A 25,659-nucleotide genomic window follows, 5' to 3' on the forward strand; every position below is an offset into this window, starting at 1 on the left:
GGAGACTACAGTATATGCTTATGTGCTAATGGCACTGACAGCTCGGTTATCAAACTGATGTTAATAAAAAAAAGTTTTCGAGAAGAAGAAATATGCCTATGTAGCACATGATAGCCACGAATTTACATGCCAGGTTTAAGTAAAACAAAAGAACACTTTTAAACGCTTAAAAGTGAAGTTTCAAGTTAAGAGACAAACCCTTAACTAAACTACATTAGCACATGCCACTACAGTAAAATTCTTTTAACAAAATTTTTACATGCATCTCAAAGCTTCTGCAGACATTTTTATGAAAAGACCATGCTTTATTTACTGTACCTGAACATTTCTGTACCTGTCACGCTGCATGTTAATGGAAAAATAAGACAGGGAATATTAGGTTATTTTCACATGTCCTTTCTAAAGGCATAATTCCTATTTATTTTTACACATGATGTTACATGCGGCTTTACTTTAGCAGAACTATCGAAAGCACTTCAGCCTATCTTAAGATGACAACTTTGCCAAGTCAAATAAAAACGTTTCACTGTTCTGGAAGAAAAGATTAAACAATTGAAGAGTAACGTCTCTCCTCTTTCCCATGCATTTTCTCAGAACCTCCCAAAACACTGGTACTGATAAAGGGGTTTGAGGGAAGTAGGCTTGTTTTTACTAATACTCCTCATCTTTGATCAAGTTGACAGAAATGAGTTACATGCTGTTAACAATGCTCTGGGAAGACAATTCCATATGCTGTCTGTAGCTGCCAGTGAGAATAATTTCCATTTCTAGCATCTCCCTTATAACGCTATGAAAGCAGACAGCTCCACACAGCAAGCACTCCAAAAAAATTCAGCTCAGGTTTTCTGTTTTAATTAAAGCTGAAAAAGCCTGGCAGACAAGCTACAGTGAGGCTGCCACAGCATTACACACAGCCGAGGCTACGGCAGCTTACCCAGCCTAGGTAGTTGAACTTTGACTGTTTCCAGGTGCCACTGACATCACTGAGAGCCAGTCATATCTAAGAAATAGCAAAGCCTGGCCTCTTGACTTTAAATGAAGTGTGAAGGCTTGAATGAAATACTGCCCATGTTAATGAAATAAACTACTTACACTAGCACACAGAAAGTACTTACACCGTTTCTGGGAAACCGCCTGCAAACAAGCTGTAACAATGTCGCAGTTCTTCTGGACTTTTTGTACAAGCCTGTCTTTCTGCTTCAGAAGACGAAGCAACTTTGCTGATTGAATAGAAATTCTGTAATTCAGTTCTTGTTTTATAGTTGTTAATTCATCAACATCTGCCAACAAACAGAGAAAACAACTTCAGTACAGGCCAAAACACACACAAACAGCCCATTGTCGTTGATGTACAAAGAGACTTGCCCCGTGGACATGTACATGTACAAGCTTTCTATAAATTACAAGTTCTATTGACTGGGGTAATTCCCAACTATAAATATTTTCAGGATCTGAGCCAAAGTCTTTAATTTTCTTTTAAACTAAAGTACTTCCGTTTATTGCACAGTGTATGAATCTTATTAATTATGCTATTATAAATTCATAGGATTGTGACAGATGTAGCCAGAATATCCAATAATGGTGCAACCAGGGAGTAAATTTTAAATACAGTATCTTCAAGAAGCTGCCTGTGTGTGGGGAATATGTGCATTCGTAACAGAGGAACACCTTCAAGAAGCTGCCGGCAAAGCCACAAATCCAAGTCCAGAATGAGTGCTAAGTGGGAATCTCCACTAAGACGCAGCTGGACAGCTTCATTCAAGGCCTCAGCTGTTTCCACTGGTCAGTCACACTGTCCCTAGACCCCCCTCAGTTCACCAAAATGTCTCAGCTTACTTTTGATATTCCTGTTGCCCCCCATGTGATATGTTTCAGGTCCAGAAGAGGGAGCTGTTGGGGAGATATCTTAAATCCATTAATTTTTCTGACTCCTCTGCTCTGTTCTCAGAGGCTCAGCCCAGCAGTGAAATCCTGGATCTTGCCTATCACATGCTGACCTCTTCAGCTCTTCCCTATAATAGCCTGGCACAGCTTGTCACCAGCATCTACACAGCTGTCTGCTCCCTGCAGCTAAATTTTCAAATCCTATCACTTTCAATGCAACCATGGCCCCTGATGCTGGAAGGAAAATCAATGCAAGAAATCCATACTTCGGTAACCTGATCTAATGAGAAAAATATTTATGCACCCAGAAAAAGCTGCTATTAGTGGGATGATAAACAACTCAGCTCACGTGGCAAAACTTTTTCAGTAATTCTGGAAAGCTTAAAGAAAAGGACAAATTGGGCTGAAACGACCATCAGCCATGGGCTAGTGCAGAGCAAGGCATGACTGCAAGGGGAGCGGAACCAGTGGTAAACCAGTCCTGTATTTTATGGACACTATCCTGTTTCAGCACCTTCTAATCAGCTGAAACTCCCAATCACTGGTACCAGGCAAGGGGATTTAATAATAAATCCATGGATTCTGAGAGCAAAACCATTAATTTGCACTCCTATTGACTTGTACAGTCACCATACAAGCAGAGAACTGAGTTTTCTTCTTTCTCACTCATGCCAGTTAGTTGTCCCTGTAAGAACAATTAACTTTGCAGCAAAAGTAATGAGCTGAAATACTACAAAATATATTCCTCAACAAGCAGGGTTTTTTTGAGTCTCAAGTTGCTATAGGACACAGAGAACAACTTGAGCTACATCCTAGTAACATCAGATTGTGTCTCATCTCATTAAGAAGCCAAACACGGAAGCAGACAGCTGTTCGCACAGGTCTGAAAAACAGGCACTTTTATTCACTTTTTTTTTTTTTTCCTCCTCCTCAAAAGCAGGAATGATTAAACATCAGGAGACAAGAGGCCTTTGTGCAGCGCTCTTCATCTGATCAACTTGGAAGTTGCAAGTCTTATTCCTTCACAAACATGCCCTGTTGAGGTTCCTTAGCTTTCAGGTTTCTTTGAAAATTTCATTTAGATTTTGATTAATTGACTATAGCACTTACACTTTTTATTACACTTCTTTCTTTTCTGGAAGACATGCCAACCTGCAAATAAGCCTTACAATTGTCCTGTTTAGTTTACGTCCACTAGAACTAAAAAGACCTTAAAAAACAACTACTTCCTATGGCACCTTATGCGTAGCATGTCTTCTAGATTAAGAGAGAAAAAAAAAGGGAAAGAAAGAAAACTGGTCACTGATTCATTACTGTGAGGAAAAGCACTGAGCTCGCAGAAACACAAAAGCTTGTGCAATCTGTCACAGAAATTAATAGCAGGTGACCCCATTTTTGCTCCTACAGCACCTGGAACAAAGGAGGAAGGAACAGCACCGGAGGCCCTGATCTGAAGGAGCTCTCAGCTAACAGCGCACGGAAGGCTTCTGGGAGCCATGGCCATGCAGAAAGGCTGCTACAGCGAGCGGAGGGCACGCTTGAGCAGGACTCCCGAGCAGGCAATAAGGGAAAGCGAGGCGGCAGGGGCAGCTCCCAGCCCCGGCAGCGCAGGGCAGGGCAGGCGGGGCGGGCTGTACCTTTCAGCCGCAGGTACTTGACCTGGCTCGGCCGCTGCTGCAGCTCACGGAGGGCGCGGGAGCGGGCGCTGCCGGCGGGGGCGGCCGCCTCGGCGGCGCTGTACAGCTCGGTGAGCAGCCCGCTCACCAGCGACGAGGTGCGGCTTGACCGCCCGCTGCCGGGACCCCCCTCGTCGTCGTCCTCCTCCTCCTCCTCGGCCAGGCTGTCGGCACTGCTCCCCGCCCTGCCACCCACGCCGGCCTCCCCCGCATCCATTTTTCACGCCGCCGCCGGGTTCCGGGCCGGGCCCGTTCCACAGCGACACGCCGGAGTGGGGCGGGCAAGGGAAGGGGAAGCGGGCAGGAAAGCCCAGGCGGGCGGGGCGCTCCCCCGCCGACAGGAGCGCCGCACCCAGCTCCGCTCCCTCCCCGCGCTCGGCGGGCACAGGCCGGCGGAGAGGAGGGCGCTGCACCTGCGGAGGGGCGGGGGAGCAGCGACCTCGCCCCGCCTCGGGGCGGTGACACTGGGCACGGTACCCGGGCACCACTGTCCTGCCTGCCGTCCTGCTCTGCTCCCAGCTGGAGCGGCGGCCTGGTTCTGCGGCAGTTCAGCACCTGGGCTGCGGCCGGTCCCCGTAGCACAGCCCGCTGCCCAGAGCGCATGGCGGGATCCGCACGGCTCCGCCTGGGCTCGCTGGGCACCGATGGCGCTGCAGGCGGATCGGCCACACGCGGGGCAGCCGCGGTAATTCAGGTCAGGAATGCACAGAATCACAGAATGGGTCAGGTTGGAAGGGACCACAGTGGGTCAAATGGTCCAACTTCCCTGCACAATCAGGGCACACTGCACGGGAGCGCGCCTAGGCGGTTTTGGAGTATCTCCAGTGAGGGAGACTCCGCAAACTCTCTGAGCAACCTGTTCCAGTGCACGCACAGTAAAGAAGCTCTTCCTCGTATTCAAGTGACACTTCCTGTGCATCAGTTTCTGCCCATTGCTTCTTATCCTATTGCTTGGCAGCACCGAGAGGAGCCTGGCTCCATCCCCCGGCACCCGCTCTATAGACACTGACACACACCCCGGCCATGGAGCTCGAGGGTCCCAGCTGGAAAAGGCCGCTCCGCGCGCAGTCCGGGGCGGGGCCGGGCCTGGCGGGGCGGGGCCGGGGCTGTCGCCCGGGCCACGTGACGTCCCCCCCGCGCTCCCGGGTCATATGCCGCGGGCGGGGCGGGCTCGCGCGCTGCTGCTCCGGGTCCGGCGGCGGCACCACCGAGCGGCACCGAGACCCCTGCCCGTCCTGTCCTGTCCTGGCCCTCCGCCCGCCCGTCCCGCCGCTATGGCCCCCGCCGTGCTGCTCCGGGGGCTGGCGCTGGCCGCGCTGCTGGTGCTGAGCCCGGCGCGGGCAGCCCGGCAGGCGCGGAGGCCCAACGTGGTGCTCATCCTCACCGACGACCAGGATGTCTGCCTGGGCGGCATGGTAACCCAGCCGCGGGGGGCGCGGGGCCGGCGGCAGCGCGGCGAGACAGAGCGGGACTGGCAGCCGGGGCACATACGGGGCTGTCGGGCAGCGGGAGCGGGCTCGGGGCTGGGCAGGGCAGGGCGCGGGGCCGGGGTCGCTCCGGCCGCGAGGGGCGGCGGGCTGGGCCGGGCCGGGCCCAACACTGGGCAGGGGCTCCCACGGCCTCGGGCTGAGCTACCCCGCCGAAGGAGCGACACGGTCGGGCTTCCGCGGCTGGGATGAGCTGCTATGCAGAGCCATTGGGGCTCGATTGGGCCGGGGGGACATGGAGCGTCTCCCATGCAGCCGCTGTGGGTACCCCTGGAAACTCCCCGCACCTCTGCTCCCTTGGGCCCACCTTGCGCAACCGCTGTGGCCGCTCCAGGCCCCGGCAAGAAGGGAAGGACACTGAGTGTCTTGCCTGCGTGATGCCTAAAATCTGTAGTTGTGGGACCTCTTTCACGTAGCCTGCTTTAAGTCCCCTGCTTTACTTGGCATCCTTGCCTTTTTAGCTGACACCCTTTGGGTATTTTTCTTCCAGACCCCCCTGAAGAAGACGAATGCTCTCATTGCACAGATGGGAATAACTTTCCTAAATGCAGTAAGTGTTCGCATTAACTCTCTGAGCTTCTGAGGTTGCATGCATTTGTGTACTCTCTATCTCGGGTCATCTGAGGTCTCAAAGCTGGTAATAGTTTTATGAAGCCTGTACCTATGGTTGTAGGGTTTTTTTAAATTCAATCTCTAACTACTTTTAGGTCTCTGAATGAATATAACTTAAGGTCATGTTAAAATCTGTGAAGGAAAGTTTCACTTCCTGAAAACACTTGTGCTAGCTTCCTTTAACTGTAAAGTAAAGCTGCGCAGTCTGAATATTTTTATTACAAACTGAGAAGCATTAAAAGTAGCTACTTGAAACTTTGATCAGCTTTATGTACAACGAAAGTCCATTTCACTCTTTTCGTATATTAGTGTGTCTCTGTGGCTATAATAGTGGAACGAGTCAATGGGCAATTGCTCCTGTGTAAGAACCATGTCTAATCTTGCATTGAGGGTTGAAGGACACGTGCTGCAGAGACCTGAAACTGGTTTCATGTGTAGTTTTTCATTAGTGAAAATACTTGGAACGTAATTCTCTCTGTCCAGAAGGAAGTAGGTTTTAATGTTGATGAACATCTTAATCAACCTGTTAGCTGATACTTAAAAACTATAAATTTTGAGATTTTGTTTTGCTATGCCAATCTTATCTCTCTTCATTCTGTTTTTCCAGTATGTTCCCAGTGCACTTTGCTGTCCCAGTCGAGCTAGCATTTTAACAGGAAAATATCCACATAATCATCATGTCGTCAATAACACCCTGGAAGGGAACTGCAGCAGCAAGTTATGGCAGAAGATTCAAGAACCATACACCTTCCCAGCGCTGCTCAAATCTATGTGTGGTTATCAAACTTTTTTTGCTGGAAAATATTTAAATGAGGTATTTCGTGCCTTTTTTTTTTTTTTTTTTAGTGTTACAGTTTATTTACACTTGTCTATCTTTCTAAAACATTCTGTGATTTTTCCATTTGGTGGGTCCACAAAGAGTATAATATGATGTTACTTGGATGAATGCTTCTCTTTGCTCAGAGGGGATAAATATGATGTAGAGTTCAGATCTCTAATGTGATTAAATTCAGTTTCTGTAGGTATCAGAATGTTTTTAAAGTTAATTTTGAAATGGACTGATGGAATTGATTTTTTATGGAATCCAAAAGCTTTTTTTTGGTATATTTAAATGTGTTAATTTTTAGAGATGATGATTTTAATTACTGGAAGAAATGGATAGATGATTGGCATGTGGTACTGAAGAACCCATCAAACCAATGCCAGACCATGATGTTAGAATAACATTAAAAAAAATTTATTTGATTCGGTATTCCTGACTGACATATCCTCTTGCATCTGAGGACTATTTTCTTTTTAGCAGTCAATATGATATTTTAAAAATTAAGTGTCTACTGAGGTAAATTCATTGGGAGGACAGATATTTTCAGAGCTCTTGACAGCAGTTACCCAACGATTTATCATTAAATCGCTTTTATATGTGTGCTTTTGTTTTTTTCTCCTTTTAGCTAGATCATGGTTTCTCATAGTTTATGGTAAGATGTAAAATTCAGCACTGAAAGCTCTAAGATTAGGTATTCCTCTTCTGTGATGGAATTGGATTTGGAGCTAGATGAGTTACAGGGTTCTTAACAGCATTATTTGCCTTGCATCTCTTGGTGGTATAATAGAATAATGGAACTTCAGTTTTGGTAGCAATGCATGAATTTATTTCTGCTGATGTTCTTGAGGCAGCAAGGGGAAGGGAAACTTAACTGTCTTCCTCTGAGAATCCCTTGACTCAGCAGGGTCTCCCATCCTTGCAGTTAGGCGAGCCATGAAGATGGGAGAGGGCAGCCCTGAGAAAACCCATTGTGTTGCTCTGAGGCACCCTCTGTTTTGAGTTTGGCACTGACCCTGCAGCTACTCTCCCTTTTTTGCCATCTTAAAGCGTAGTTGTAGATTATTTGGCACTGAGGTGATTAAGAGACTACCATTGCTTCAAGTTCTTACCCCTTTTTGTGGAGAATGAAGGAAACTGTTGGTCTACACGAAATTTTCTCTAGTATCTTGTGAACTACTGTCACAAAGCCTAAGATTGTCATGTGGATCTTTTGATCACTTCTCATTACCTGATGGTGTACCGTATGTTCTCCAGGATTTCTGCGCCTTTTCCCAAGAAAACAGAGCAGGGAATAACACTTAAATTTTATTGTGATTACCAAGCTTTCAGTTACTGTCTTTCTAGTTACTGAACCCTGGTTTCTTTAACGGGTCCTACATGTGTTTTTATACGTGTATATATTTGGGTTTCCCCATTCTGAAATTGAGTTTGTCCTAACATGGTTTCTGACTAGTGTTGAATAAAGCACGTGAACATGAAACATAATTTCTAGCTTTTATTTGTCATAATTGAAACTGTGAGTCATGGTCTCTCTTTTTGCAGTACGGGGCAGAGGATGCAGGGGGAGTAGGTCATGTCCCTCCTGGATGGAGTTTCTGGTATGCTTTGGTATGTGGTTTTTTTTCTTTTGTTTAAATACTTAATTTTGCATGTAATCCCATTTTGGTTTTGTAATCCTAGTTGAATTCTAACTTTGCCGATCGTGAAAGAGCAGGCAAAGAACATCTGACAATGCAAATTTTCTTCCCTTTTTTCCTCTGTTGCACATCAGATCCTTGGCTTTCACAAAGGCTACTCCTACTGAGTGCCCGGATAAAAAGCCTGGTTTGTAAAGCCAAAGCAGTGTGAGATAGCACTAAAATAAGTTTTGCTGTTGGCAACTTCTGAGAATTCTTGCAGTATCCTTATGGCAAATGCTCATAACCTATTTGACAAATGTTTGTGGGCAGCTCACTTCAATTACTTCAAGTAATCAATGTACATGTTATTTTGTGTAAGGATCTGAGTAACTTTTTTTTTCCACAGGAGAAAAATTCAAAGTACTACAACTATACTCTTTCAGTAAATGGCAAAGCACGAAGGCATGGTGAGAACTACAGTGTAGATTATCTGACAGATGTCCTGGTAAGAAATTTTGCAACGTTTGGTACAGAAGCTGCTTATGAGCAGATAATGCCTCATGCTGAGGGCTTGGAGAAGGGTGGGATGATAATTTATTAAGCTGTATGACTTCATACATGCACAGCTGTGCTGTCATGATGGTGGGTGGGCATTGATTAGCAGAGCAAGATTCTGAGTATATTTAGAGGTGACGTGTTTGTGTTTGAGCTCTGGAGAGGAAAGGGATTCCAGCTGCCCGTTTGTTAGCTGGTAGCCTAACGAAGAGGTTAATGCTTACTGCTGGGATACATGAGGAACACATAGGCAGTGATTTAAATTACTTCATAAAAGGATACGTTTCATTATATATATATATATATATATGTGCAGCTTCTGTAACAGATTACTTGGGCCAAGATTTCAGGAGGAAGTTAAGCATGTAAGGATAGCTTTACAGCTTGTTTTGTTTCTTAGGTATTATGATGTGTTAGTATATTGTAATTTCCAGCTACATCAGGCTGATAACTTGGAATATCAAAGACTAATCAGTCCTTCATAGTATGAGAGGGCAACATGACCAAGGGAGTTTGTTGCCTCCTTACTTTACGAAAATAGAGAGGTAACAAAGGTTTCAATGACTTAAAGGAAAGTTGGAAGAGTTACTTTAGCTCTCTTAAGGCCCTATTTGGCAAGCAGTAGTAGCTGGGGGGGGAAAGGGAGGATGTTCCCCCTTCCTACCAAGCTGGAGTCATAATTTGACTTGCTGTTACAGTGTATGAGTTGGTAACGGTGCAGCCTTGTAGTCTTTCATGGAGACCCTGAGGAGTTTCATTCCAGTGGGTGCTAGAACAGGCAGCTTCTTACTAGCAACAGCACTGATTGATGTTTTCTAGGGTACTAAACAGCTGTCTGATTAAATTTAGATTTACGTCGTCTAAAGCTAGATTGGAATTGATAGGCCAGAAGTGAGACTATCCTATTACTGGCATTGTACTGGGTTTTTTTGATCCTTCAGCAGCTCGTAAGCATTTTGTCCAACAGGTCATTGTTGCATAAACCGCTTACTTGTGGTATGTTACCTATTGACACAGCAGTGTATTACGATTTTCAGTGTATTGCATTCTACTTTCTGCCTGTAGTTAACCAAGCATGTATTCAGCGTTTCAGAGCCAGTGTTGAAGTTTAATTCACTTGCTGGGCAGTGCACAGGAATAAATTGTTTATGCAAAGTTCCTGTGTTGCTTGATGTGATGCACAAGCTTTGTTGTCCTGACTAAGGGCACCTGAATCTTTCTATTGCAGTCCTCACATGTTGCAGTTTAAACTCCTATTGAAATCAAAATTGACTACCTCTATGAGTTTACCTACAGTATGTAGGTTTACCTACATACTGGTTTCTGAATGGTTCTTATCCTCCCTTAACTTTATTGTCATATAACTGAAGTCGAGCCCTACTTGCTTAGATATATAAGTTAGGAGGAAGGAAGAGGGGGAATTCCTAGTGTATTGTTTTTTTTCTAGAAAAAGAAAAAGGATATTCAAAATTTGGTATAGTAATCAGACAGGAAAGAAAAGTGCTGCAAGATTTGAATACTGAAAAACTCATTTATGAGTAATATCTTTGAAGCTTTAATTTTAAAGGCTGACCAAGGGAAGGCTAAAATGGAACTCCCAATTTCTTCTAACATGCTACTTGAAACTGTGCGTAGGCTGAAATGAAACTGAAAGTGCAGTGAAGTGGCACGAGCGAGTGGAGTTTGGCACTGTTCTTCACCAGACCTGCTGTCTTCACCCCTTGTAGTCTAGGAGCTTGCTGTAGAATGAACATATGCTAAAAACAGTGGGGCTGAAATTTTTATTTCCCAGAACTATTGCTATTTCTGAAGACAGTTGAAGCTGCTGAACTGGGACCTGTCAAACAGCAAATGACATCTAAAAGCCTCAGAAGGATTCTGACTGTATTAAAGAAAGCTCTGATGTTACTTGATAAAACCTGTTTGGGTGGATTCTGTTGATATTTGGAATAGGCACAAACTTTCTGATGAGCTTTCCAGGTTTAAATAATGCAAAGTTCTGAAGCAGAAAGTTGTTCAGAGATGTGGGACAAATTATTTGTTTAACATGAGCACTTGGGATTATTTTTATCATGAGCTGCTGTTCTAGACATTTGTAGATGAGCAGACAGTAAGTTTTTTAAATAGTTTAAAACTTCCCAGTATACTAAGCTCTAAATAAGTTACAAATGTTTAGTTTGGGTTTTTGAAATACTTACTGTTTTCCTTTGAGGCATGACTTCTCTCCTCCAACAACACTGTTTGCAGGCCAACATGTCATTGGACTTCTTAGAGTACAAATCTAATTTCGAACCTTTCTTTATGATGATCTCAACCCCAGCACCACACTCTCCTTGGACACCTGCTCCACAGTATACGAAGAGCTTTCAGAATGTCAGTGCACCAAGAAACAGCAATTTTAATATTCATGGAAAGGTAAGCTAACTAGCAAGAATTTCTACAGGTTGCTCTAGTTTGTGAGAGCAGTAGGCAGTGCCCTAACTTGATGGTTTAAACAGTGAGAATAGGCCAGTACCATGACTACTGGTTACTTAATGATTCTGGGAAGTCTGTCAGGGTCAGATACACTTATGGTGATTTTTAAGATATTTGCATACCAATATCTTGTAAATAAAAAATGTAGTGACAAAATTATATGGTAGTACAATGGAACTATGACTGATAAATGGAGAAAAGTGAATTCCTTGTCCAGTTTCCAGACTCTTCTGAAGCTCTTAAATAGTTCTTCTATTACTCTCAGGAGTTCAGGAGAACACATAGGTAGTGTGCTACTCAAAGGCTTGGGTGAAGAATGTTGAGAGCCCTGTCTTCCTTACGCACATCTGCTAGTGTGGATGGGTGGTCCATTCCTTGACCTCATGACAACCCTGCCCTGAGGTGACAAGCATGTCAGACTAACCAGAGGACTTAATGAAATCATGAACCACAGGGCCCAGGGTCACTAAGGACTTCAAGAAATTTCATTTGTTGAAATAACCTGCAAACAGAATTACTGTGCCTAATGTTACAAACTCAGACATCCTTGAGACAGGGCAGTATCTTCCCTGCCAGCAAACTTGGCCAGCTGTGGTCTAGCTCACACTAATCTGCTGCAGCTTACTCTGCCAATAAATGAAATTCACGGTTAATCTGGTGAGATACTTAGTTTACAGAAGTTTTGTATTTTTGATTCAATTAGTTTAAAATATGGAACCCACTACTGTTCAGTGTTCAATTATTTCACTTCAAGATTTGCTTCTAATCTCAAGACTAAGGGATAACATTTCTTAAATGCTTATCAGGAGCCCAGTTGTACCTCTTCTAAGGTCACTGTGACTCGTGGTACAGAATGAAACTTGGTTTTTGATTGTAGCTTGCAAAATGACCCTGTGCTTATCAGTATGATAGAAAAACATGAACGAAAGTGGAGAAAAGGGCTGCAGGCAGTAATAAATACTTTAGCCCAACATTTTAAGTTTCAAACTAGGGAGTAAGAATTAGACTGGGATCTCTTCCTTTGTAAAAGGATCCTGAACTTTGGCTTAGATTCCACTACTGTAATAATTGAATGCTTTTAAAATAGTGATTTTAGAAATAACTTGGTCAGTGAAGTCAACAGCTAGCATACAGTGTGGAGCTCCCTTAAGTGCTGCAAAAGCTCTGCATATGCCTGTATGACACAAAGCGAAATGATAGACTTAGTGTTTGGTAATTAATATCTGTGGATACAGCAGTTTTCTTATAGGAACAGAGTAGCATTACCCTCCTTCCCAGACACAGTAGCTGAGGTTATTAACGATGTGCATTTCTGCAGTTGGCACTGCTGTGGTCTTGAAGCCTAACTCTCCTTTGAGCTTCACTGTTTTCTAGGGTGAACATGATTCCTTGCAGTAGCAGTAAACATGTACATAGGCTCAGATCCTTGCTGATGTTGTAATGCTTGCTGGACAGTCTTGCATTGTATGGTCTTGACTCTTAAATGAATGTTGCCTCGCTTACTTATACAGTATATGGGTTGGGGCTACTAAAAGGAGCCATTTAGGCAGAATCTCTTCTTGAAAAATAGAACTTAAGCTCTTGTGTACATCACTGCTCAGAATCTGACTTGAATTTCTGCTTCAGATCCTCAACCATGAACTGTATGGAATGATGGGCACCTGTCTGGGTTCCCAAGAAGGACTGTTAATATCCAAATGAGTGTTTTATCTAAGCTGTTCTGAGAGAGAAGTTGATTAAGATACACGTTGGGTATTTCTCTTTCATGCATTGTTTTTCTTGCAAAATTGGAGTACGACTGTGTTAAGATTCTGCTGGCAATATATGGTATATTGTCTTGATCTCCTAACATTTCTCTGAGAATGAAACATAAGGAGGCAGCAGGGCCGGTGGACAGCTTTGTATGTAAATGCTGAGAGACTTGACAGGGAAGCAAATTTGAGAACTCTTGAGTCAGTGTGAAGTTTATTGAAATCCACAAAGGTGTTTAGGTTCTGTCTGAAGTTTCTGAAATTTCAGAGAAAGATAGGAAGAACAAAATACTCAAGTAAAAGAGGAGGATTCTACTGCAGTTAATGACTTGCCTGAGTTAACCAGCCTTATGAAAACCCCTTGCGAAAAGTGGCCTGTGCACAGGTGATGTCGCCAGCTCCTCTCTTCTCTCAAGAACTTCTGCTGAGCTGGAGATATTTGTGATGTGTTCCCTTTCTCCTCTCTCAGCCAACACACAAGTACCAGATGTTTGGCCTTGATTATGCTCTGTTTCTTGTTGAGATAGTTATGTGGTGTGTCTCCAGAAAACGCCTTTACAACTACTGTAAAAAAGAATCTGAATACAACTGAATTAAAATAAACTGGACATGGTATTAAGCCTTCATGCCAAAAATCCTTTGATTGTCAAGAACAAAAACCAGGGGAACTGAATAGTTGCAGGAGATGAGTCACTTTGTTGTGAGTCCCTAAAGCCTGAGCTCATTCAGAGTCGTTTTCTTGTGACAGGAGGGAAATTGCATAAGGAGAAGCTCTACAGAGAGGAGGGACCAGCTAAATACAGGCTCAAACTGAGGATGATGAGTGGGTCATCTCTGACCTACTAAATGAAAAAGTGTAAAGCTGCACTGACATGACTTTCTTCTTTGTTTTGATTCCTACTAATACTAACCTTCAGGTTGCTCACAACAGACCTTCTCATGTATTTGTGCAGCAGCTGACCCAGTTCAGACTGGTGCTTCGATGTGGGAGTATCACGTTTTTTATGAATTACTGGATTACTTTGGAAGGGGGTGGATGAGGGGAGAAAGGAAGGGGCTGTTTCTGAAAGTTCAGGATGCAGCTAGAAGAATCAATGCAGCTAAAGAAATGCTGTTTTGAAATCAAAATCCAAATAAAATAGTAATGTTCTGCTCACCTCCCTAGTATCCAGCCCGGACTTCGTAGGTTGCCAAGAATCTGATAGTGGCGCTTTTACAGATATTTGTCCTCACCTGTCTATGACTTTCAGTATTTCCAATTCCTTTTGATGCAAGAGTTTCTTCCCACCTCTCTACCCATTAGGATGCTCACTAATCTTAGTCCCAAAGGTCCATCACTCTGGTAACCAAGTCCAATCTTACAATGATGCTCAATACTTTAGGTTACTTTCATCAGACTTGTCTCTGGCTATCAGACTTCTACCTCTAGGAGAGCCTTCCTAAATCCTTTCACAGTTTTCTTCCCTGAACTGCTTTGTAAAGATCCACAGCTATTTTCCTCTCATCAAGGGCTGAGCAAAATGTAATATATTCTGCTCTTGAAACTGATCTTCTCAGTTGGTTCATGTAAAATGTGAGTCAGGCCAGTTTGATAGCATTGCCTGGCTGTTTCACAGGAATAATTTCTATTGTAATTGGCCTAAGAAAGGTTTAAAATCTGATAGTTCTCTCCTACACTGATCTTTATCTTTATTTTTTCTCTTCAGAACAAGCACTGGTTAATTCGACAAGCAAAGACTCCAATGACTAACTCTTCCATACAGTTTCTTGATGATGCTTACAGAAAGCGGTAAGAATTTTCTTGTTGCTTAAGATTTCTGATCAGAACTTGTAATTTTTTTATTTTTTTTTTTAAGTGTGGGTTTTTAAAAAAATTGCAGTTAAGTCTGACAATCAATATCAGATTACCTCTAATAGTTCTCTGGCATCTGTCTCGGCCAACCTGACTTTGTTCACTTTTGGCAAATGAACTTATCATCGACTTCAGAAATATTTTATTCACAAATATTGCTGCTATGTAGCACAAAAAAGACTGATCATGCTTGGTTTTTCTATTGCTTTTCTTTCAGTGCACTAGAGATTTTTATTTAAAAAAATGGCCTTACCTTCTACTTCACTTAATTCTGGATTCTTGCATAATGTACATCAAATGTGATTGATCTGTCTGCCAACTAATCTCATTTATCAACCTCGGCTTGTAGTCTTACATGGGAATACCTGCCTCGCCAAGGGCGGTGCTTGATTCCTTTTTATAAAAGGGGATGTGAGGAGTAATATCTAGGTATGACTTGTTTCCTGTTTTAATAGAAATGAAGAGCACTTGTTTTGACTGCACGTGTATTTTCTTTAAAAGTTCTGAAATAAACATTAGCTTAACTTTAAGTGTTGAACTTTATTTTTAACAAGTTATCAGGCACTTTGGAGATGAAAAACAAAGATTTTTTTTTTTTTTTAGCCTCTTGCATTATAAAACCTGAAGGTAAAATTATGCAACAAAATCTTAAATTAAGCCTGGAGGAAACAGCATCCAAGAATTGAATAGCTGTAGTTAATTCAGCATAATACTAGTCTGTGGAAGCTTGTGGAAGCAGTCGCTTTTCTCAGTGGCAAATCCCACGACAAAGAAAAAAAGAACTGGTAGCTGTTGAAGGCTTTAGATACCCTGAAATAACAGACCCTGACATTACATGAGTAACACTAAATAGCTGATATACTTTTCAAACAGAAAGTATCTCATAGAGACAACTGAATTCATGGCAGTCTTGCATTTTAATATTAAACTATGTATAAAGAACTAATAACAAGTGACCTTGCAGGAGATAAGTGGCTATTTGACACAGTGTTGCTTCAGAGTTGGTCTTCACTGTCCTCAGATAAGAAGTAATCGGTATTTTGGTGTCTACACTACAGACACTACAAAATAAAATTACCAAGAACTCAAGACAGTCTTATTTCTATCTTTAATTGCAGCCTCAAAAAGAACAGTGTCGTTTGTTTTCAGAAATTTGAAAACTTTGAAGTTTGTTTTCAGAATTTGTAAGGAAAATAGTTCAATTACAGTGCATACACTGTTAACTGGAAGCAGGCCTACCTGCAGTCAGTTATTCTCAGTTTGTCATACTCTAATATGAAGTGCTTTTTCTGTATAGGTGGCAAACTCTGCTGTCAGTGGATGACCTGATAGAGAAACTAGTGAAGAAACTGGAACTGAATGGAGAATTAGACAACACATACATCTTTTACACATCAGACAATGGCTTCCACACTGGTAAAATTTTCACTGCTTACTGAGTATTGTAGAAGATCCAGGAATCACATAACATTTCACCCTCATGACCACTCCAGAAAACGGGCACAGCAGCTGTGGAAAACTGTAGACATGAGAAGTACTGATTTGAGTTGTAAAACAACCTGGAGTTGCAGTGTGGAGTGTTTGGTGATTTTGTAGTTTGGTTGGGTTTTGTTTGGTTGTGGCTTTCAGGATTAATCTCTACCAGTGTATCCTTGTACACATAAAATTAGAACAGAAATGGAGGAAGGGTCTTTGTGTTCTGTAATAAGAGTTGGCATAAAAGGTAAAAATCTGTCGAAGACCTATCTGTATCATGTTATACAACTAAAAATGCAGTATTTAAGCTGTTAAACTTTTTAAAATATGGCTTATACTTTGGAGTTGTCTGTTCCTGTCCTCCAATTTGTTAATGGAGTTCAGGTTAAGAACCTCTTCTGACTTCTTTAAAAATTGTCTGCTGGCAATTATGTGCCCACAGCAGGGGGTTTGGAGCTAGGTGATCTTTGAGGTCCCTTCCAACCCAAACCATTCTATGATTCTATGTAAGACAAGACTTGTAAAATGTGAAACAAGAAGTCATTTAACTTTTTCCACTTTTCTGTTGTACAGGCCAGTTTTCCTTGCCAATAGACAAACGGCAGCTTTATGAGTTTGATATCAAAGTTCCATTGCTAGTTCGAGGACCAGGGATAAAACCAAATCAGACAAACAAGGTAAGAAAGAAGTGAAATCAAGTGTATAGATTTATTTTTAATATTGTTTCACAGTTATCAGCTTCAGGTAATAGTTTATCCTCCTGCATTTATATGTGTATATATATCTCTCTCAATTAAATTGAGTGGTAGAAAGTACAGAGACCTCATTATAAAAAGCTGTCTGTTCTTGCTTGAATCAGTGAAATTAAGTACTTGCAAGCTACAAAGTAAATGAATTTTGAACTTGCTTTCCAAAGTACCTACCATTGCTTTTTGAATGTCACAGGGTCCATTAGCCTATAAAGATGAAATTAAGTAGTATTTAGATGTACCTAAAATTATAAATACTTTTAATACCGAAGTCCTATTATTACATCTGTTAGATTCTGATCTTCTGAAGTTACGTTTTCCTCACTCTGCAGATGCTTGTTGCAAATATTGATTTGGGTCCCACTATTCTGGATATTGCGGGATATGACTTGAATAAAACCCAGATGGATGGAATGTCACTGTTGCCACTGTTGGTAAGTGGATGAACAGGGATAGTAACTAATAATTTTTGCAGGGGTAATTCTTCAAAGTGAATACTACTTCCTTTGATAGACTAGTTTGACTCATAACCCAGATTCTTCCCTTGATATAATTTTCACATGGGATGTTCATGGATTACTGGAAAAAGTAGGTATGTTGTTTAAATGCAGATGTATTTTCATAAGCACTAAAACTTTGTGATCACTTTATAAGTTGTGTCATCCTTTGGCTAATCCTGCCATTTGTAGTAATTCCTATTTTGAAGCCTGTGAGTTGTTTCCACCTTGCATCCTCCTTCCCCCCTTTTTGTAGCATTTCTCTGCATAGACATAGGAAAAGAGCAGACAGTTCTTATTAAACCTTTAGTTTGATTCCATTTTCAGTAGAACTAGTGTTTCCTGCCGAAGTCTGGAAAAATGCCTTTGGTTTTATAAAGTAAACCTGACCTTTCCAATAGGTGAGCAGAAGCCTATTTAAATAAAGCTGCTTGCAGTTGATCTGTTTAGTTTTAATTAAATTTAGTCTATAAATTGAAGGCAGCTTACTTGGAAAGTAAGCTTGGAAAGATCATCCAGATTTCAAACCGTGCTTTGCTTTAAAACCTTGTATCCTAAACCTTAATCTGTTCTTTAGACAGAAGCAGGTAAAAGGCACCTAGTTTAAACTTGGATGGAATCAGAACTGAAAATCATTGTTTTACTGCATATGGCTGAGATGGTGCTGCATATTAAATTTACAGTTTCATCTTGTCTTTTAAAATGCAACTACAAATTGACCAGCTTAAAACTTAATTGTTTCTTAAAGGTGTTTATCTTTTCTTATGCCAAGGGTATCTTTTTGCACCTGTTGTGGTAATGTGATATAAACCAAACAGAAACAGCCTTGTTTACAGGGATATTGTCCTCAGGATAGTGATATATGGCCATGTGGCTCCTACTTGGTATTACTGCATGATCCTTTATAAATTGAAGATAGTATTTTAAACCCTCACAAGAAGGTGTACTTATATTTTTGGAATTAAATGCTTGTCTTCCAGTTACACAAGATATTCTAATCTTAAAGTCAATTATTTAAGACTGACTCTGCCTTGTAAGCAGTGGGAAGTGTTAGTATTATACCAAGCATGGAGAATTTATTCTGTTTCATGGTGGAGCAGATAGTAAGTTTGTTAACCTCTTGTTGTAGAGAGGAGACAAAAATGTCACGTGGAGATCAGACTTCCTGGTGGAGTACCAGGGAGAAGGATACAATGGCAGTGATCCTACCTGTCCTGGCCTAGGACCTGGAGTCACAGTAAGCAAAACAAGATCTGTTAGTGTTAATAAATAGCTGCTGAATTAAACCTATTTGTTGTACGGGCTAACCTGGTTCTGTATGTAATCCAAGTGTCTTGGTAAGCTGGAGCTCTGTAGGTCCTGTGCAGCATTTGAGAATTGGAGGGAGACATCCAGCCATGTGGAACTGACATCTCCATATGACCATGGAGATCACAGTAACCCTTCCAACAGGAATCTGTTGGGCCTCAGGGCTGTAGAAAGATGCAGGAAGGTGTGGGCTTAGCCAAGTGTGTGGCAGTGACATAACGTTCTTTCTAAACTGGCAGTGACTTTGTTGCACAAGTCTTGTCTGTGACTATTATTTAAGTCACTACTCTTTTAATCAAACCAGGTTTGCTTTTTTTTATTTAAGTAAAGCATCCCTTTGGTGTTGTCTTTAGTAGTGTGTTGTGCTATTCTGTTCAGTGTATGTACAGTAGCTTCCTGAACATAAGGCATTTAATCATGGTAATTTAATAACAACACTTTCTCAAATTCAGAAGAACTGAGTTTTTGCTTAAAATCCCCGGTGGAGACTTGTGTGTGTTAAATTAAGATCTGTTTGTGGTGTTTGTCAGTTAACTGCTGTTGGCATGAGTATAGTATAGTCTCTAGGAAAAACACTGCTAGTTCATCTTTTTCTCCTGCTCTGAAGTTTTTGTTCATTGCTCACTTCACAGCACTGCTTCCCAGACTGCGTCTGTGAAGATTCCTATAACAACACGTATGCTTGTGTAAGGACACTGTCAACTTCCTGGGATCTGCAGTACTGTGAGTTTGATGACCGGGAGGTAAGTCTCTGTCTGACTAGCAGATGTCAGCTGTTCACAGCTGCGTGAGTCTGTCTACACTCTTATCAGCTCTCAAGGTTTCTGGGAAGAACCCTGAAAAGCAGACTAGGATTGCTTCCAGGATAAAGTTATCTCCTGGTGAGAATGTTTGACCAAAACTGTAGTGAGGTTCTGGGAAGAAGAATAAAAAAAAAAATAAAAAAAAAAAAATAAAAAAAAAGGGAGGGGGGGGTGGGAGGGAAGTGAGGCCTAAACTCTGATTATCACCTGCTGGTATTACCTAACAGCCTCTCAGGGAGCTTTGCTAGACTGGGTTCAGTTCTCTCTCTTAGGTTAGTTCCATATGGCAGTCTATTCTCTACAAAATTTTCTGTTCCACTGTACCTCTAGTGTGTTTATATTCAGCTGCAGCTCTTTTACTCATGAAGAACTGCAATTCCAAGCTAATAATTTCTCTTCTATTACTCATTTGTTTGGGGAAAAACATACTTGTTTGGGTATAAAGGACACAGTGTCCCCCCCTTCAGAAACTATACAGATCTCACTAGGGGAGCACACACTGTACACACAAAAGGTGGTGCGTTACACAGCTGATCATTACTTGTGCCAATTTTGTCCTTTGTTCTTCCACTTTCTGATAACTCATGATCCAGTTAAATAGGTTTTGCAGCTTTCTTGGTAAAAGTAGACTCCAAAGTTGATTGAATAATACTCTGCATGTCCCTTTGGTTTTTTTTCTACTGAGGAGGTGTGGCTGTGGCATTTTTGGGTCACTGCTTACCTGGGTTAGCTAAAGTAAGACCAACAGTACTGGGAAGGTGGAGCAATGTGACTTTTATAACCTTGCAGTGAACCTTGTAAGAAAGCCTGCAGCCAAAGTCTGTCCAGATATGTCTTTATCTATGTTAGACACAACTCAGCCAATTTTTATCAGTATCATCTGCAGTCAGGCCTCCTACTCTAGTACAGACAAAACTGCAGCTGAATTCTTGAGATATGTTTGACCAGTATTTGTCCCACAGAATAGTCTAGAGATTCAATGTCCCAAAAAACAAATCTGCCCTAAAATCCTCCAGACAAACCTCAAAGCACACGCATGCAGAATAAGCTTTTCTCTTTTATGGCCATAGCATACTTGGGTTCAGCATATTTTGTACATGATGTCAAGACACCTGTTTGGGTCTGACAGCTCTAAGTATCTGATGAACCTATAATGGTGATGTGATGGTCGCATAATTGTGCATTTTGAGATCCGTTAGTGAAAAGACAGCCAGCTTAGCCTTGGTTTCTTACTGTGGTCATACAGTTATAAGACAGGTTCCGTTTATGTGTTGGAAAAACATCTGCAGTGAAGCAGGTGAGTCCTTCAGGTGAAAGTAAAAACTTTCCAACAATACTGTGCTACTTCAGCACTTCTGCTTTGCTTGCACAGTCTTTGACCACTTAGCTGCACGGCTAAACATACCTTATGTGTGGGGCTGCTGCAGTGGAGCTCAAAATGACATTTGGGACTGTGTGCTGCCATAAACCATTTTTCCCAAATAATATGACTAAATGTTAATTAGCATTCAGGACTTAATACAGTGTAAGAACTTTCTTCTACAGGTGTTTGTGGAAGTGTACAACTTGACTGCAGATCCACACCAGATCAATAACATTGCTAAAACAATTGATCAAGAAATTCTAGAAAAGATGAACTATCGATTAATGATGCTGCAATCCTGTTCAGGAGCAACTTGCCGTACACCAGGTGTCTTTGATCCCGGGTAAACACTGCTCCACTTAATTGTTATAATACTTTTAAATATAAGTGTATATTTTTTAAATTAAGCTTTTATAGAGGGTATTTGTGATGGAATATATTATTATTGATGTAAGTACTGCTGTTTAATAGAGACGTTTTCTTGATGCTTCTATTTTTTTAATGCTTAATCTCTATTTTAATTTAACTTACCAAATATAACTTTAATGGTATGACTACTACTACTTTAATGTTGTCAGCCATTGTTGACTTAGAACAGCTGAAGAGTACAGCTGTGCCGAGTAGTCACAGACAGCGACCTTGGGTTTGCCTGCAAACCAGGAAAAGCTCTGCTGGTTTCTACAGGCAGGCATTTTCCAAATACTTGCTCTGATTGTTCCTGGAGAGATGCTCTTAGCAAGAGCATTTCTTGTGGGACCTAAGCTGTATCTATTAGTCAGTTCTTGTAAGTAAAAAGCATTTCTTACCTCAGAGCTCTGTAATCATTTACACTGAAGCTTTTTTAAGCACTATTTAAAATGTCCTTACAGTTGTTATACAGAAGTTTGTAATTTTGAGGCAGTAAAGCTTTCTGTTAAAATGCAGCTCCTGAATGTTTGTTATACATGCCTGTAGGCTGTTGGTACATTGTAGCTACTATTTATCTTTGGAGACCATCCACTCCTTGGTTGCCTAAGACTCCTTACAGACAGAGATTGTTGCTACTGCATACAGCTGAGAAAGCAACTACTCCCATAGCCTTGTACCAGAGCTATTCTAGCAATAAGATTTTTCTAGAAGGGCTGGTCACACTGCAGGACAATGAGCTCACACTGACTGTTCCTTCCTACAGGTACAGGTTTGACCCACGGCTCATGTTCAGCAATCACGGCGTACGCGCTCGGAGGTTTTCTGCACAGTCCTTATAAGACCATCGAGAGCCTCTTGCAGTCAGCTCCTACTGACCAGTTTCTCCAGTGGCTGCAGCAGGTCTGTCTCTGTTAACTCTCGCTGATCACAGCTGGAAGACTTTTAATGGGCTTTTCAAACCCTGTTTGGAAGAAAACCCTTTGTCTTTAGCTGGTTGCCTTGTGCAATATGTATATTTTACAGCTGAACTCTAACTGTAAATCGTTAGACACAGCTAATCTGTCTTGCTCAAATAGTTGATTATCACCTTTGTGTTTCAAGTACCTTTTCATATCACAGGCACAGAGGTGAACCTATGCCTATGAATCTGAACCGTTTATTTTGTTCTAAAAAAAAATCAATAAATGCGTATTTGAGTCAGGTTAGATAGGCAGGTGCTATTGCACAGTAATGCTCACCCATATTCAGTGTCATAGACTTTCTTAAGAGCTATGTTTAATTATAGGTTTCCTGCATTGAGCTCAAAGCTGTTAATGACAATAGCAAACTAGCCCAAAATAGAGTAGGAAGGCATTAGTCAAAACTGTAGGATCTGACTAGCAAGTGTCTTGTGCAGAATTAAAATCTGTTTGCTAAGGAGTCTCTTTCAATGAGACAACTTCAAATGAGACCAATGAATTTTTTAGGACAGCTTTGGTAGCTTGCAAACAAGAATGTAATGTCAGGCTCCTTTCAGTTTGAAATGCTGGAACGGGTTACTGAAAAAACTCTGGGAGTTTAAGATAGGCTTCTTAGTGAGTTTAAACAAGAGAGTGTTGAGGCTAGTAAGTATTCAAGTAAGTGTGCCTGTGCTTTGAGCTAACTCTTAAGTCTGTTTTTAATACACAAACAGAAGTAATACTAAAATAAACAAAATCCAACAACCAGGGCACCACAGTAGAGTTGATCCGTTTCTAACCTCCAAATGTCTTGAATTGTCTAACATGTTGATTAGATTTTTGAAGGTAATTTATTTTGAAAGCAAACTAGCTAAAAGTAAATCACAGAATCATTGCTCACTAGACATTAGGCTAAGAGAGGTATTTTAGGCAGTTTAGGTTGTTCACAGTGTTGCTTTTTGGTTGAGACATGACTACTTGGAACCTGAAATAAGTGGCCTTCACACCAAAGGTTTGCATGTCAGAAACCACTGAAGTTTCCTTCTGAAAGGATGTTGTCTTTTTAACCTTCTGATTAGGCTTATTTGAAATACAGCTGTCACATGCACCCAAACTTGAGTATCTTTCTAAATCTTGAAAAACACCCAAACTTGCATTACCGTACAACTTCTGTAAAGATTCATTGGCAAAACACTGTCCGGAAACACTGAATTGTGGATCTTCTACGAGACAAGTTCCTGTTGCTTGTGGGCAAATAAACTGTGTTATCAGCAAGATAATCGTTCCCTTGTCAAACAAAGTGTGGCAAAATTATTTAGTTTTCAGTTAGTTATTTCACATTGCTTACCCTGGTAGAGAGCATGACTATTTCAACTTCCGTCACATAATACCTTGTCATAAGTAATCATTAAGTAGTCAACAAAGTATGACTCTCAAAACTGTGAAAGTGCATACCCCAGTGTGCAGATCCACCAACTGGATTCAAGCAATGCTACAATTAAACACGTTGAACTTTCTTGGCTTTTAATTCTGAGGCACAGAAGTTGTCCTTTGTGTAGCTTATATGTGCAAACTTCTGTGGTGGTCTCCAGGTTAGATATTATAGAGCTTGTGTTTCAAATCTCTTAAAGTGACCAAATATTTTGAGGGGAAAAAAATTGCTTGAAAGATAACTTTTCAGCTGGAGCATCTCTGAACACAGAGGGTTTTGGATATTCAAACTACTTCCATGTGTTCAAATACTCAGGACTTTTCCTGAACTACAACTATAGCTTTATCCTGTTTTATTGTTTCTTAAGCCTTAGCATTGCCCATTGGTATCCTTCATAAACTGTTTTGTCTTCAGAAAAAAACCCAAAGTTGTTTTCAAATGTTCTCTTGCACACTGAGCTAAACCTAAAGCTCACGTATGTAGTGTTTTGCTCAGAGAATTCTAGCAACTTAGACTTGTTCTTTGTTTAAACTTTGTTTTGGTAGCTGTAGGGAGGCTGGTGTGAAATACACTGACTGCTGCACATTAAATCCTCAACAGTTCTAGCAAATCTGGGTCATATGTCAAGTTTCTGCTTGAATTCAGTTGTAGTTCAAGTAATGTGCATTCTGTTGCTCCTTAATAGAAAACAACTTTGTTATGGGTACAGATGTGTAACTCTAACGCAGTCTTTTCTTAAAGCAATCTTAAGCCATAAGAAGGAAACTTTCTTTTGAAATTACTTTTTGCCTAATAAGTAATACGAAAATTGACAGAATTGATGCAGATTATTCAGTATGAGTAACCAGATGCGTTATCCAAATTAATACTCTTGCTATCTGCACATACCTGTAAAGCATTTTGTAATGAGGCTCAATAACTGTTGCCATAAAGCATAACAGCCTCAAATGAACAGTGTTAATTCTTATCTTTGACTGAAAAACCACTATGAAAGAACTTTGACTCTTACTCAGATCTAATTCCCAACTAAGTTATTTTAAAACTAAATGGTCTTTTGGGATATTCCATTTCATGTGCTATTTGACTATGGCTGTACCTGTACCTTGTTACCGAAGGCATCCATGTTAAATGTACACTTTTAAATAAAGGGCCTTACTGGTACAGAGTTGGGTTTAGATAAAATGTGATTAATTTTTTTACTTTTTTAAAAATCATTAGTAGCGAAAGTAGAGCTGTGAATTTTTAGTGATCTGATCTGGTAAGGTAGATACTATACAGGGAGAAATGCAGTTAATAACTTCATTATGTTACCCTAAACCAAAAAACATTCATTATCATCACTTCAGCATAAGGAAATATAGCTAATACATGCTTACCCAGCATCGGCCCAGTAAACTGGACTTCATCATTTTGAGGAATAAAGCTGTAACAGGGACACATACATGGAAGCACACAGCCAAAGCAGGTTATAGTACCTTTTCAATGAAGTTAAATTTAAGACTGACTCAACAAGCTGAATACAATATTTCAACATAATGTAAAAGCTGTCATTTGTTGTGATTCGATTGATTTTCTTTGTATTACTCTCTCTGTATGTGAGCATACTTTGCTGTAGCATGTTGTGAGCATATTTCTGCTGTTTTGAACGTCTGTTTAGAAAGTGCCCTTCCAGAGGACCCTGTTCACTGCTGCACTTTCGGAGAAAGCAAAAATAAACTGCCTCTCAAACTTCCTAACTTTGTTACTGAGCTTGAGTTAAACCTTTCCGCAGGACTAAGCTGTGTCACATGTCTAAGGACTGAATTCCTGTTTTATAAGCCTGTTCTCTGCTTTACTGCCCTGCTGCCTAACAATGGCTACTTCACAGGGAACTGTATATACAGCATCTAGAAGGACAACACCTGACTACTTAGCACCAGGAAGAAACACTGAGGTGAGAGGACAAATTGAA

At 41.2% G+C, this 25,659-nt stretch overlaps 2 protein-coding genes across 3 annotated transcripts; one reads left to right on the plus strand and one right to left on the minus strand.

Moving 5' to 3' along the window:
• Positions 1–85: 85 nt before the first annotated feature.
• LOC114070117 (TBC1 domain family member 30-like) lies at positions 86–3,835 on the minus strand. The gene is made up of 3 exons (XM_027907338.1): positions 3,522–3,835; positions 1,116–1,280; positions 86–342 (listed from the first exon to the last, which is right to left on the minus strand). Exons 1-3 carry the CDS (start codon positions 3,775–3,777, stop codon positions 338–340), a joined length of 426 nt encoding a protein of 141 aa, XP_027763139.1. The 5' UTR covers positions 3,778–3,835; the 3' UTR covers positions 86–337.
• Positions 3,836–4,828: 993 nt separating this feature from the next.
• Positions 4,829–23,556, plus strand: GNS (glucosamine (N-acetyl)-6-sulfatase). Of its 2 annotated transcripts, none has more exons than XM_027907331.1 (14): positions 4,829–4,975; positions 5,538–5,597; positions 6,267–6,473; positions 8,025–8,090; positions 8,508–8,606; positions 10,904–11,071; positions 14,589–14,671; positions 16,032–16,150; positions 16,784–16,887; positions 17,292–17,393; positions 18,586–18,693; positions 19,397–19,507; positions 21,113–21,273; positions 22,102–23,556. In XM_027907331.1, exons 1-14 carry the CDS (start codon positions 4,835–4,837, stop codon positions 22,175–22,177), a joined length of 1,605 nt encoding a protein of 534 aa, XP_027763132.1. In that variant the 5' UTR covers positions 4,829–4,834; the 3' UTR covers positions 22,178–23,556. The 2 variants fall into 2 exon arrangements, with proteins under 2 accessions (XP_027763132.1, XP_027763134.1); XM_027907333.1 differs by lacking the exon at positions 4,829–4,975 and adding an exon at positions 5,298–5,443.
• The last annotated feature ends 2,103 nt before the right edge of the window (positions 23,557–25,659 follow it).

The sequence above is a fragment of the Empidonax traillii genome, unplaced genomic scaffold (genome assembly GCF_003031625.1).
Source record: "Empidonax traillii isolate 1590-97213 ecotype Southwest subspecies unplaced genomic scaffold, ASM303162v1 scaffold1441:size138591, whole genome shotgun sequence".
NCBI lineage: Eukaryota > Metazoa > Chordata > Aves > Passeriformes > Tyrannidae > Empidonax > Empidonax traillii.